At 37.1% G+C, this 14,889-nt stretch overlaps 2 protein-coding genes and 1 non-coding gene across 3 annotated transcripts; all 3 read left to right on the top strand.

Moving 5' to 3' along the window:
- The first annotated feature begins 2,016 nt into the window (after positions 1–2,016).
- Positions 2,017–6,500, top strand: LOC137739443 (G-type lectin S-receptor-like serine/threonine-protein kinase At4g03230). The gene is made up of 8 exons (XM_068479012.1): positions 2,017–3,574; positions 3,896–4,393; positions 4,535–4,687; positions 4,780–4,964; positions 5,089–5,299; positions 5,416–5,653; positions 5,756–5,906; positions 5,987–6,500. The coding sequence occupies exons 1-8, from the start codon at positions 2,161–2,163 to the stop codon at positions 6,287–6,289; spliced, it is 3,153 nt and encodes a 1,050-aa protein (XP_068335113.1). The 5' UTR covers positions 2,017–2,160; the 3' UTR covers positions 6,290–6,500.
- A 3,294-nt stretch (positions 6,501–9,794) lies between these two features.
- TRNAY-GUA (transfer RNA tyrosine (anticodon GUA)) lies at positions 9,795–9,887 on the top strand. Its single transcript has 2 exons — positions 9,795–9,831; positions 9,852–9,887. It is a non-coding gene; the product is annotated as a tRNA-Tyr (tRNA).
- Positions 9,888–10,736: 849 nt separating this feature from the next.
- Positions 10,737–13,904, top strand: LOC137740406 (G-type lectin S-receptor-like serine/threonine-protein kinase B120). The gene is made up of 7 exons (XM_068480285.1): positions 10,737–11,997; positions 12,110–12,232; positions 12,401–12,567; positions 12,712–12,922; positions 13,040–13,277; positions 13,355–13,505; positions 13,593–13,904. The coding sequence occupies exons 1-7, from the start codon at positions 10,737–10,739 to the stop codon at positions 13,902–13,904; spliced, it is 2,463 nt and encodes an 820-aa protein (XP_068336386.1).
- The last annotated feature ends 985 nt before the right edge of the window (positions 13,905–14,889 follow it).

Consider the following 14,889-nt stretch of genomic DNA (forward strand, 5'->3'; position numbering starts at 1 on the left):
AATATCCTAATAAAAGTGAAGGAGTGGACACAAAGATTCGCGATAGCATTGACTGTGAAAAAAATTAAGGTTTCATTATAAAATCAATTGCTAATATGAAGAGTAGTTCAATCTCTTATAAACCCTTGCGTCCCTCACCAAAGTGGAATTTCGTCCCCACATTCTCACAAAGTGATTGCAACAAGGTTAACATTTACCAGTATGAGGGTAGCAAGATCAAAGTACGTCATTGCATCAAGGTTTGTGAATTGCCTGCTGTTTTCCATCTTCATTTCGTATGCAATAGTAGTCTTGTTGTGCTGGAGGAAGATTTGAACTCGAATTCTTTACCCCTTCGCCAAAAGAAATAGGAAAAAAAAAAAAAATTCAGATTTCTTGCACTCCAAGACTGTAAGGTCCACGTGTTGGATACTACTGGAAATAGTTAATGGGCTAAATAAGCGACTTCACTAGTACAAAAATGTTGGGCCAAATCCGAAGCCCAAAGGTTAAATGGCCGACAGTTGGGTTCGAACCTGCACTGCTGAAGCCCAGCATAACTATCGATGCCACCAAAAAATTTCCAAAATTGCATATGTACCCCTCAAGGTGCATTGAGAATTGAAAGGAAATTTAATTTTCACAAGGAATAACAGCCATCAACAATGGGGCTCTGGATGATAAGCAAGGGCGGAGCCATGATTTTTTTTTTTTTTTGGATGAGTTAGTTGAAATTAGTACTATAAAATCATATGTTTATTTTTTTATTATATAAAATTATATAATAATCAATATAAAAACTATAATAGAATATAAACAATTCTTGAAATCATAACCTAACAGATAACTTCAAGGACCATATAAATAATTAACCTACTAAATAAATCAAGAATAAGTAATTAAAGCAATTAAGAACGTACCAAAAGTTACATTCATTGGAAAATCGGTAACGAAAAATAAGGAATTGCAGATATAGGAATTTAATTGTGAACTAAAAAAAGTTCTTTTCCTTTTCTTGAGTAAGAAGTACAGAGGTTAAATTGCATAGAGTAAATGATCTTTTTCTTTAACGAATAGGATAGAAGGAAGAGAGGAGATAGAACTAGTTTATTATTTTTAGCATAAAAAGTTCTATTTATTACCTATCATCTACTAAATATACATGAAATGCTAACCTGTTTTGGGATTGAGTGGGCTATGTAGGCTACATGCATTAACATAAGCCATTAAAGCATGAGTTAAAAAAAAGATAGTGCTATTCACACATCCTTATTAATTTTTTGCCATTAATCTTATAATTTATTCCATCGAATGACGAAAACTGAGAAGGATGTGTGAGAAATAAAAACGAGCGTGTAAACAGCACAACACTTACAAAAAACCTTCCTAAGCTACAGCCCACCTTAGCCTTGTGGGTGGCTTTGCCCGTGCTGACAGGATCGTCATCCTCATGCTCACGGTTCGCTTCTCAACAACAGCCTCGGAGTGAGGTGGTGCAATTGGCCGAGCATCGGAGGTGGAGATACTCACTCGCCGGCCGCCACAGCATTCTCGATTTCCTAATAGTATGCTCCTCATTAGTCATTACTTCTTAATCTTGCTTATTTACCTCCTTATAAAGCACAAAATTAAACTGCTTCGCCCTGCATAACTGCCATATACTCCCCAAAGAAGATGAAGACCCAAATTAAATTCTTATTTATTTATTTATTTATTTTTCTTTCAAATTGCATGCATCGGTAAAATCGAAAATTTTGGATAAATTAGCTTGGACTATGGACGCTGGATAATGTATATGCATTGTCTCGTTATTGACTATTCTTGTACAACAGAAAAATGAAAAAAAGAAAGAAAAAAAGCCATTTACAAAATAAGAGGGAAAGCGAGAAATAAAGTTGTGGACACGAAGAAGAGATGATATACAACAATTCGACGACCGTGACCGTGCATTTGCCACTTTGCAATCATTGAGCTCAGTCTCTATACATGTAGGCCATAGCCGTATCGACATTTGTGGAAACAAAGAAAAGTTGAACAAGAACTGGACGACCTTGACTTTCACGTTGTGCCAACTACTGTTCAACCATGCAGCATTGAATGATTGCCACAGGATCAACATTCTCTACGATATATGTTAATTAAGTTGCCAATCTTTTGGTAGCAGTAGCCTCTCCTTAATTAATGATGTTTCTCAGAGGGATGTTAACAAGATCAAATTACGAGGTTGCATGGTTTGCGAATCGCATGCTGTTTTCCATCTTCGTTTCGTATGCTGTAGCAGTCTTGTTGTGGTCATCTCACCCATGTTGCCGTGCTAGAGATACAATAATATTCAGCACTCCAATGAATGAATCAGAAACTCTTGTTTCATCTGGAGGAAGATTTGAACTCGGATTCTTTAGCCCTTCACCTAAAGGGACTCAAAGATATGTTGGCATATGGTATCACCAACTGAGTCCGAGGACAGTGGTATGGGTTGCCAACAGAGAAAAGCCAGTTCTCAATTCCACTGGTACCATACTCCTTGCACTCCGATATGATGACCTCCAAGTGTTGGATACTACTGGAAAGAGTTACTGGTCAACGGAGCTTGAATCCAAGTCTTCAGCACGGACCGCGAAGCTCATGGATTCCGGGAACCTTGTTCTAAGCAGTGGCGATGATCAGTGGGCATGGAATATTTTGTGGCAGAGCTTTCAAAATCCAACTGATACATTCATTCCTGGGATGGTGATGGCTGGAAGCTTGGTGCTGACTTCGTGGACAGGCAAAGATGACCCGGCAAGCGGGCAATTCAACTTCAAACAAGATCCAGATAAAGAGGACCAGTATGTCATCACAAAATCAAAATCAAAAATTGAATCGATTCCGTACTGGAAAGGCGGAGAACAGGCAACTGATACATTTTACAGCTTTGATCAAATGCTTCCTGCGGTTACTTACTTACTATCAAATTTCAGCAAGAAATATATTGTTAGAAATTCCAACATTTTCAGGAATGCGAGTCAAAACTCCGCTAATAAAAACATAGCAATTCCTCAACTATCAGAATACAATTATACAAGGTTGGTGATTAATATTACTGGAGAGATACAGTTTTGGAAGTGGATTAATTCCACAAAGCAGTGGAATTTGTATTGGTGGGCGCCAAGAGATAACTGCAGTGTGTTTAATGCTTGCGGCAACTTTGGCAGCTGCAATGATAATAATATTCCGTTTCTGTGCAAATGTTTGCCAGGTTTCAATCCCCAGTCTCTACAACGGTGGAATTCTGGGGACTTTTCAGATGGATGCACAAGAGAGCCCGCATTATGTGGCGACAACAAGAATGCAACCTTCTTGAGCTTGAAGAAGATGAAAGTGGGAAAACCAGATTCAGAACTCAACGTTGACAATGAAACAGAATGCGGGAAAAGGTGCTTAAATAGCTGCCAGTGCAAGGCTTATTCATATGCTAAATCTGAAAACTATGGTAAACGAGGGGATGCGCCTACTCCATTGTGCAAAATATGGGAGGGAGATCTAAATAATCTTGAGGAAGAGTATACTGATGCGGGCCAGAACCTCTCTGTTCGTGTTGCGTTCTCTGATTTAGGTACTCTTCCTCTGAAGCTTCTCGAAACAAACAAATGAATGAGTGGATGGAATAACTAATTTACCTTGTGATTAGATGATCAAACCATTTTCCAAACTTCAGTTACATGAGTTTTATCTTTATGCTTTCTGCTGTTTCACACTATTCCTTACATGTATATGTCGTTTCAATTAGCATGATTCTATTTATATTTGATTAAACGCGGGGTTAAACCTTTGTGAACATAATTGCAAAAGCATGAGATCATTCGATGTGAACATAAATGAGGTACTGATAATTTCTTAGCTCGTTATGACAGTCAATTAATTACTCCTTGTGCAGAATCAACTGTAAGAGACTGTAAGCCTTGTGGCACAACCATCGTCCCTTATCCCCTAAGCACAAGCCTGGATTGCGGTGACCCCATGTACTCCCGTTTCAAGTGCAACAACTTCACTGGTCAGGTTAACTTTGTGGGACTGAATGACACCTTGTTTAGAGTTGTTAGCATAAACCCAAGTACACAGAGCTTTTTCATCCAAGGCTTCCAACCCAAAAATATAGAAGAATGTGATCGTAAAAACATAGAGGCTAATCGGCAGATCAATCCATCATTTCCATTTAAAGTAAGCAGTTTGTGCAATGGAAGTCCTAAAGTAGTGGAGATGGGTTGGGAGCTACCAATGGAACCAACCTGCACAACATCTGCAGACTGCGGGGATTGGGCACATTCAATTTGCAAGAGTGCACGAGATGGAAAGAAAAGATGCCTGTGCGAAGCCAATTTTCGATGGAATGGCTCGATAATAAGATGTACTCAAGATGAGAATATCATGTTAGGTATAAAATTTCGGTCATGCATGTGCCCTCTTGCAAATCAAATTTTTATGTCGATACGAGTGCTGCAGAATGTTTTACATTGTACAGTACAGTAAAAATGATTATATGACAATAAAAAATATTTTCTTTTCTTTCTTGCAGAAGGTAATCCTCTAGGGCAACCAAAAGAAGAGCATACGAGAAGAAAATTGCCATTGCCTCTGATAATTGTAGCGGTGCTTTTAAGTGTGATTTTTCTGGCGTGCATCGTCATTTCCATTTATATATGGCGAAGAAATATGAACAACAAACGAGGTAACTGCTTTTCTATATGCGTTATTGTCATGAAAGATCTGCAGAGTTGTTCATAGTCGATGAGAATAAATGTCTTCAATTCCCTGCATTAGATCAAATAAGACGAGGACAATTTGATAGTGAAAGGAGAGTCAAGGAGTTGATAACCACAAGCGAGTTCAAGGAAGAGGAAGGTATAGATGTACCTTTTTTTGATATGCAAACTATACTAGACGCTACAGATAATTTCTCAAATGCAAACAAGCTTGGACAAGGGGGATACGGGCCTGTTTACAAGGTAATCGAACAGTTGTTTACCATTCCTTAGTACTTGAATCACCTTATATAGTAACACTTGTTTGTCATTGATGTTTATGTGTTGTGGTTTCTTATAAATTTATATGTAAGGGATTTTGTTGCAGGGAATGTTTCTTGGAGGCCAAGAAATCGCGGTGAAAAGGCTATCAAGGGTTTCAGGACAAGGCTTACAGGAATTTAGAAATGAGGTGGTGCTGATCGCCAAACTTCAACACCGAAACCTTGTTAGACTTAAGGGCTATTGCATGAAAGGAGAAGAAAAGATCTTACTCTATGAGTACATGCCTAACAAAAGTTTAGACTCCTTTATATTCGGTCCGTTCCTACTCCTCTTTTCATTATCTGTCACTGCATGACATATGGTTTCTTGATTGACTTAACTACGATAGCTACTAAATTTTTCTCTATATGGAAAATGGAAATTCTGCAAGATCATACAAAAAGTATGTTTCTCAACTGGGAGATGCGTTTTAGCATCATTTTGGGAATCGCTCGAGGGCTTCTTTATCTTCATCAAGATTCCAGATTGAGGATCATTCATAGAGATTTGAAAACCAGCAACATTCTCCTAGATGAGGAGATGAACCCCAAAATATCGGACTTTGGTTTAGCGAGGATTGTTGGAGGCAAGGAAACTCATGCAAACACAAACACTGTAGTTGGAACTTAGTAAGCTACTAAGTTCTGTGTCTATGATTTCATATCCTTGACCCTCTTAGGTGAAAGTGCTTTTGTGCCTGCATAAGTTACCAAGTATATTTTTTGATGCAGTGGTTACATGTCTCCAGAGTATGCATTGGACGGAACTTTCTCAGTGAAATCAGATGTCTTTAGCTTTGGCGTGGTTCTTCTTGAGATAATCAGTGGAAAAAAGAACACAGGCTTTTATCAATCGAAACAAACTTTCAGCCTCATAAATTATGTAAGTGCGTCAAATATTCCATATCCATTTAAACCCCATTAAACCCTATACACAATTTTTGAATTTTACCATTTTCCCAGGCATGGAGACTCTGGACAGAAAACAAGGTGCTGGATTTAATGGACAAGACTCTGGAAGAAAGTTGCAACGAAAGCCAGTTTATCAAGTGTGTCAATGTCGGACTCTTATGCGTACAAGAAGATCCGAGCGATCGCCACTCCATGTCGAATGTGATCACCATGCTCGACAGTGAAACTGCAATGTGTCCGGCTCCTAAACAGCCAGCATTTCTCACAAGGAGAGGCAACTCCAGCACAGCTTCTTCTTCTAGTAAGCCAGAAATTATATCTGAAATAACCAATAGTCTGGTTGAAGGTAGATAATTAAAGCACGGCTGATACTCTAATTTTTCACTCTTTCATAAACCCTTGACCTTTTCACGTCGCATTTGTTTTCTTTCTGTATATTTAACGCTTAACGGGTAATTGTAAAAGCCTATCTCTAATGTTTCTGGTCCCAAAAGTTTGAGTTTGACCTCTTTGCTGTGTGACTTGGGCTCATCATGTATTCTTTTCTTTCTTATCCTGGAATCAACTTGGAATGAATGTTTTTCTTTTTTATTTCCTTTCTTTTTATGGGGGTCGAGGAGGAGGTGGGACTTGTGATATTTTGGCTTGGGCATAAAAATTAGGATACATTATGGGAAAATAAAACTTCTATCAAAGAGAGCAACAAAATAAGGAATATGTTTATTTTTCTACATGTTAGTATTATTTCTTTGATACTTCCAAGGGGATTTCAGCATATTTTGCTTGGGGTTAATCTTTAGGAAGTGCTATTCACACATCCATTTGTACTTTCCACATACTTTTGTAATATTTGGTTATTAATACTCTTCGATTCATTCGATATGACCCACTATCCTAAATAATACATCATTCGTCCATTATATAGTTGTCATGTAGAGTTGTGCAACATGCCTTTGCATGTGCATGTCAGAGAGTTTTTAATCAATTGGGTGACGAAATTAATGATCTTAGATTAATAACGCTCAATACTTTTTGTTTAGAAAACTTATCCTCCACTAGAGAATCGTTTTATGATTTACCCCTCTCAGATCTGGCAAACGGGTCGTGTTTGTCGTGTTCGTGTAACACCTGTTATCTTAACGGATCGTGTAGTGTTACACCCGTTATCTTAACTGGTCCTTAACAGGTCGGGTCACTTTACCTAATGGGTAAAGTGACTCGACCTGTTATGACCCATTATGACCCGTTAAGAAAAAAAATATTTTTTTTTCTTAAATTTGCATATACCACACATTGCCACATAAATATTACTTCATAATATTAAAACACATTTGTCGTTTAAGTACTACATCTACACTCGAAAATAAGATCCTAATAAACAAACATCCATACACTACTTGTCTATTACAAAATATTAAATGTGCAAGGATATGCAAAATGAAAGAGTTTTTGTTTTCAAGGTTGTGAAGCCTTTCTCAAAAGTTCAAACCTTGCCAATGGAACTCAAAGCTTGCATGCTATTCCTTTTACAAAATCCTCAATTTTTATCGATCATCATGACATAAGATTTTGTGGTATCTACTAGTGTAATATTTTAAATTGAAGATTGAATTCATTCATTGTATTCATATAGGGACAGGGAGTGTAGCTGGAAAAAAAATCATCAAATCAGAGTTAAAATAACCATTAAATCGTGATTTTTTGTTGATAACCATCGAAAAGTTTTGTCCCGTTACTTGATATCTGAATGTTTGTTTGTTGTGATTTTGGCGTATGCGATCTTGAAGCATATACAAACAAGTTTGACGGTTGGATCGTTGAAATTAGTTTTGTAGAATGTGTATCCCATCAAAACGATAGATTCACTAACACTTAGAGTTTATTTATACTTTCATTAAGTATAACATAAGATTTTGTGGTATCGACTAGTGTAAATATTTTAAATTGAATATCGAATTCATTCATTGTATTCATATAGGGTCAAAGAGTGTAGCTGTAAAAAATCATCAAAATCGGAGTTAAAATAACCGTTAAATCGTGATGTTTTGTTTATAACCGTCGAAAAGTTTTGTCCCGTTACTTGATCTCTGAATGTTTGTTTTTTGCAATTTTTGGCGTATGCGATCTCGAAGTATATACAAACATGTTTGATGGTTGGATCGTTGAAACTAGTTTCGTAGAATGTGTATCCCATCAAAACAATAGATTCACTAAAACTTAGGAGTTTATTCATACTTTCATCAAGTATAACATAAGATTTTGCGATATCCACTAGTGTAAATTTTTTAAATTGAAGATCGAGTTCATTCATTGTATTCGTATAGGGTCAAGGAGTGTAATTGTAAAAAATCATCTAAGTCGGAGTTAAAATAACCATTAAATTGTGATTTTTCATTTATAACCGTCAAAAAGTTTTGTCCCGTTACTTGATCTCTGAATTTTTTTTTTTACGATTTTTGGTGTATGCGATCGTGAAGCATATACAAACAAGTTTGACGGTTGGATCGTTGAAATTAGTTTCGTAGAATTCGTATCTTATCAAAACGATAGATTTACTAACACTTAAGAATTTTTATTCATACTTTCATTAAGTTTAACATAAGATTTTGTGGTATCCACTAGTGTAAATATTTTAAATTGAAGATCGAATTTATTCATTGTATTCATATAGGCTCAAGGAGTGTAGCTGTAAAAAATCATTAAAATAACCATTAAATCTTGATTTTTTGTTGATAACCATCGAAAAGTTTTGTCCCGTTACTTAATCTCTGAATGTTTGTTTTTTTGCGATTTTTGGTGTATGCAATCTTGAAGCATATACAAGCAAGTTTGATGGTTGGATCGTTGAAATTAGTTTCGTAGAATGCGTATCACATCAAAACAATAGATTCACTAACACTTAAGAGTTTATTCATACTTTCATCGAGTATAACATAATATTTTGTGGTATCCACTAGTGTAAATATTTTAAATTGAAGATCGAGTTCATTCATTGTATTCATATAGGGTAAAGGAGTGTGGCTGTAAAAAATCATCAAAATCGGAGTTAAAATAACCGTTAAATCGTGATTTTTTGTTGATAACCGTTGAAAAGTTTTGTCCCGTTACTTGACCTCTGAATGTTAGTTTTTTGCGATTTTTTGTTGATTCGATCTTGAAGCATATACAAACAAGTTTGACGGTTAGATCGTTGAAATTAGTTTCGTAGAATTTGTATCTTATCAAGTTCAATGATGTGTGTGTATATATATATATTTATTAAGTAGATTTAAATTTATTTATTTTGTACGTATAACACTTAAGAAATTGAATGGTATGTATATTTAAGCCGATCCAATGGTCACCAATTTTTAATATTTAATTTAATATATATATATATATATATAATTAGTATAGTTTTTAGGGGTATAAAATTGTTAAATTAATATATATATATATATATATATATATAATTATTATAGTATTTGTTTAGGGTTATAAGGTTATAAAATTAATATTTTGTTTATCGTATATCGTGTTACCCACGTGTATACCCGAACCAACCCGTTATCTTAACAGGTGCTTATCGGATTACCCGATAACAGTTGTGAAAAGGAATTGAGTCATTGCATGACTGCGTGGGTTCGAACCCCATCGGTGGCTAATCTAACAAAATCTTTCGTTTAACAAAAACAAAAAATCTATGACACAACCCATAAACTACACAATATTTTCGATAGTACAACGAAATTTAACAAATTTTCGTGGTAATAATCAACTGATTATTCGATTAATTCTCATTTTGCAAAATTTTTTGCCAAATTGCACTATTAAGTTTTGTCATTATTTCTATATAAATCCCATGCAAAACGACAGCGATCCGACCTTAGCTCAGTTGGTAGAGCGGAGGACTGTAGTGGGTAGTAATCTCTCAGCCATCCTTAGGTCGCTGGTTCGAATCCGGCAGGTCGGATTTAAATTTTGGTAACTTTTTTTTTCTTTTTTTAATTTAATAAAAATATTTCTTATACCTTCGAAGTTACTTAAAAAACGGGTGAAAACAAATCCAATTTCCAATTTTTTTTTTGGGTCAAAGTTTCCAATTTTCCTGATCATTGCATATTCTTAGCAGCATTTTTTCAACAAAATTAAGTGGTAACAAGGTTGCCCACAAACTATTTGATATTATGACAGCAGTTTCTATTCAAATTCTCAAAAATCCAAAATTTGCATGGAGTTGTTTGAGATATGCTCGGCCAATCATACCTTTTACATTAGCAGAATAAGGTAGCACACTGAGTGCAATTCTCTAATGTAACGGAGATTTAGTTTTAGTGGCGTCACTGTCCAATAAATGTTTGTCACGTGTTTAAAAGGGCACTATTCATCTAATAGACGATTGGCACGTGATAAATCAGTGGCGTGAGACAATCACTCGACTTCGTGGGTAGGTAAAAGGTATATTTGATGCTTTTTTTGTGCCACACGTGATAAATCAGTGACGTGAGACAATCTCTCGACTTAGTGGGTAAGTAATACTTAATAGGTATATTTGATGCTTTTTTGCACCACAGTGGAAGGTGATCATACTCACTTTGAACCTAATAAGTGGCTGGCTGGCCAAAGGGGACCGTGAAAAAGTACAAGTGGACTCACATTGTCTATTAAATTGCCGTCACTACCGACATTTGGACTTAAATATTTGATGAAATTAAGGTTGTTCATGATGCGCATTTGCAATAGGGTGGCACTTTCACTAGTTGTTGGGACAAAATATTGTTGAACACTTCTTCTTCTTCCTTCTTTGTATCTCTGTATCTGAATGGGGTGGCTTCTTCTTTGTGCTTTTATGTTTCTCCTATCTGTTTGTACAAGCCTTGACAATTTAGTACCGGGAGAATCTATCAGCACAGACCAGACCTTGATTTCTTCCAGTGGAACATTTGCATTAGGCTTCTTTAGTCCCGGAAATTCGAAGAAATTCTTCCTTGGTATATGGTACAACACAATCCCAAAGACCCCGAAAGTATGGGTTGCCAACAGAGAATTCCCACTTGATTCTCCGGGTGTATTAACGCTTAGCAAGGATGGAAATCTTGTGGTGTTAGATGGGATGACTAAAAAACTAGTTATCTGGTCTTCTAATGCATCGGTACCAGCTTCTGCAATGAATGCCACAACTGCTGTACTGATGGATAGTGGAAACCTTCAACTAAAACTTGGAGAAGACATTTTGTGGCAGAGCTTCGATCATCCCTCTGACACATTGTTGCCTAGCGTGAAGCTTAGCCTGAGCAAGATAACAGGTCAACAAGCGCGTCTGACATCGTGGGCAGCACTTGATGATCCACAACCCGGAATGTTCAGCTTAGGCATTGATCCGAAAGTTCAGAGGCAGCTAATAACCTGGAAGGCAAATGCTACGTATTGGAGAAGTGCTGTATACTTCGACAAGGAGTCAAAAACGTTCTTTCGAAATCAAAGCGGAGGCTTCTTTTACGTTGCGTACAGTTTTGATGCTAATGAGATTTATTTTACTTTTGGTGTGTCGGATAGTTCAGTAAAGCTGAGGGCTGTTTTGAGTCCAACTGGGCAGTTCCACCTACTGTTGTGGACGGAGAGAAGTAAGACATGGTTTGAAGCATGGGGAGAGCCTATCAATAAATGTGACTATTATGCTAGATGTGGTCCATATGGTGCCTGTGATAAAAATGGTGATCCCCTTTCCTCACAATGCAAGTGTTTGAAAGGTTTTAGGACCGAATTTCAGAAACAATGGGCTACAGGTGAATGGCCCGGTAGTTGTGTTCGGGAAAAGGCATTGACATGTGATAAAGGGGAAGGGTTTTCAAAGTTTGAGAAGATGAAACTACCGGATCATGCTATTATTTTAGGAAGTATGAGTATGAGTGAGTGTGGATATGAATGCCTTCGGAACTGCTCTTGCACAGCTTATGCCTATTCAAATGTGACAGAAGGAGGTACTGTAAAATGCTTGACATGGCTTGGTGACTTGACGGATCTTGTAGAGAATCATGGGCTTGGGCAAAACATGTATATTCGTGTTCACCGCTCTGATCAAGGTATGTTTGTTTGGTTTCTTTCGCTGTTTTCTGTGTCAATTAACTTTCTTAGCATACAGCAAAAGTTACTCAGAAAACGATAATTAGTTGGAACCTTTTCCGTTCACTGCAGGTGGTAAGGGTCATGTTCATAAGCTGTCCCTTGTAATAACACTAGTCTCAGCAACAGCAGGATTGCTTACAATATTATTTGTCTATTTATTGTGGAAGAAAACTTTGAGAAATGAAGGCAGAGGTACCGCACGTTTGCACACACTGCCACCATCTCTCTCTCACTCTCACTCTCTCTCTCTCTCTCTCTCTCTCTCTCTCTCTCACACACACACACACACACACACACACACAGACGCAGGCACCGATTAACACACAAACAAATGGTGCTCTTATAATAAGACTCAAACAGGGAGTGCAGGAGGAAGTATGAGTGAGGCTATAAGCAATGTTAGCCTTGGAGGTGGAAAGAATGATAACGAACTACCACTCTTCAGTTTAAGGAGTATAGTCGCATCAACAAACAACTTTTCTGAAGCTAATAAACTTGGAGAGGGAGGGTTTGGCCCTGTTTATAAGGTGACCCTTCCACTGTGCGCTCTTAATGCTAGTACATTAATGGTTCTTCGTCATATCTTTTGTATATTTCTTAACAATGTCCCAAATTTTCCTAGTTAAGGAGTCTAGCAGCTCTCTTATTCTGGAATTTTTCATCCTCTACAGGGGATTTTGACTGAAAATGAAGAAGTAGCGATAAAAAGGCTGTCAAGGAAGTCAGGGCAAGGACATCAGGAGTTCATGAATGAGTTAAAGCTTATAGCCAAGCTCCAACATACCAATCTCGTTAGGCTCTTGGGTTGCTGCATTGAAGAGGAGGAAATGATATTGATCTACGAGTTCATGCCCAATAGAAGTTTGGACAAATTTTTGTTTGGTATATGGTCATCACTACTACCATTAATTCTTTAATATTGTTGACTTCCATGGCATCACATTTTTATTACCTTTTTTCAACATTAAAATCATTCTTCTTCATGGTTTGCGCAATCAGATTCATCCAAAAATACAACACTGGATTGGGGTACACGCTTTCGAATTATAGAAGGTGTTGCTCAAGGAGTACTTTATATCCACAAGTACTCCAGGTTGAAAATCATTCACAGGGACCTAAAAGCAAGCAATGTTCTGTTGGATGGAACAATGAACCCCAAAATTTCAGACTTCGGGATGGCAAAAATTTTCAGCATGGATCAAACTGAGGCAAATACAAACAGGGTTGTTGGGACATAGTAAGTGCTTTCCTTCATATGTAAACTGTATGCAATTACTTGCTTGTTGCTGACTTCTCTACCTTTGATTCGTTCAGCGGCTACATGTCACCTGAGTACGCACTTTACGGCCATTTTTCAGAGAAACTGGATGTGTTTAGCTTTGGAGTGCTGCTCTTAGAGATTGTAAGTGGAAAGAGGAATTCTGCTTTTCATCGTCTTGAACAGCCGCTTAGTCTTGCTGGATGGGTAAGTAATGTTTTTCAGATTTGATTCAATCTCAAGAAAGTGAATGGTCATGCATGATTGATGGGTTTGTTTATATGTTAAAATTAGGCATGGGAGTTATGGAAAGAAGGTAGAGGAATCGAGGTGATTGATGAGTCAGTAAGGGAAACATGCTGTTTGGATGAAGCTCTGAAGTATATCCATGTAGGGATTTTGTGTGTCCAAGAAGCTCCAGCTAATCGACCAACAATGTCTTCTGTAGTTTTTATGCTAAACAATGAAGCTACATCACTTCCACCCATCAAAGAACCTGCTTTTTCAACGCCGAGGAAGTCCAGTCATGTTGGCTCTTCTTTTTCTCAAAATTCGACAAGTTTTTCCAATAATGCAGTCACCATTAGTATGCCAGAAGCTCGATAATGGTTCGTTAGTGTTTCCTTTCTCTAAACTAAAAACCGTGTAAGAATTTCTCAATTTCAATATAATGTTGGATTGTGCTCTTTTCTATGGGTAATGTGGGAGCCGAAGGCCTACAGAGGAATACTTTCTGATATTTTTCATTAATCAGTACTTATTTTTGGTTCTTCTTGTCACATAAATATGCCAACAAGGTATTTGGAAAATAGTAAGTATATATTGCACATGTTTTCGTCCAAGTACTAAACCTTATGTGATCACCATTACTGCTTAATTTAATTTCTCTGAGAAATTGGATATTAATCTTTGGAGAGTTGTTAGAAAATGTTAGTGGAAAGAGGCATTGTTCGTGGAGTGTTGAAGATTCACCAACGCTTGATGATCGGGCAAGTTTTTAGAAATTATAGTTAGACTCATATGCCTACTCTATTCATGTCCCGTTATGACTTGGCTCGCAACTTTGCATTAGTCCTCAGTCTTAATTTTTCCTAGAAATAGAAAATGCACGTCGAGAAAGAAGACGTAGTGTTAGAGTTTGGTGATTTTAGATTGAATTTTGGAATGGATTTCTGTGTTTGCGATGCAACCTCAGTGTTCGGTTTTTTCTGAGAAAGAAGACGATGAAGGGGAATATTATAAGAAACTGACTCTTCGTATTTCATTACTTAATGTGTAAGAATTACAACTCAATATATATACAGTTCTCTAACAAAGCTTAGTACCTAATTACACATAATTAGGTCTCTAATACAGAGATTAGTTACAAAACTGTTACATCTATAAATGACAGCTGTACAAGCTGTTAGCTATGACTACTTATCCCTTTACACCCCCTCAAGCTAATCGGAGGAGAACCCAGAGAAAGCTTGGATTGAAGGAAATGAAATCGTGCCTTGGGTAAGGACTTAGTATGAATATCTGCAACCTGGTGTTCAGTGGGGACATAGAGCACCTTGACCAAACCTGCAAGAACAAGCTCCCGAATGTA

The sequence above is a fragment of the Pyrus communis genome, chromosome 7, assembly GCF_963583255.1.
Source record: "Pyrus communis chromosome 7, drPyrComm1.1, whole genome shotgun sequence".
Classification (NCBI taxonomy): Eukaryota; Viridiplantae; Streptophyta; class Magnoliopsida; order Rosales; family Rosaceae; genus Pyrus; species Pyrus communis.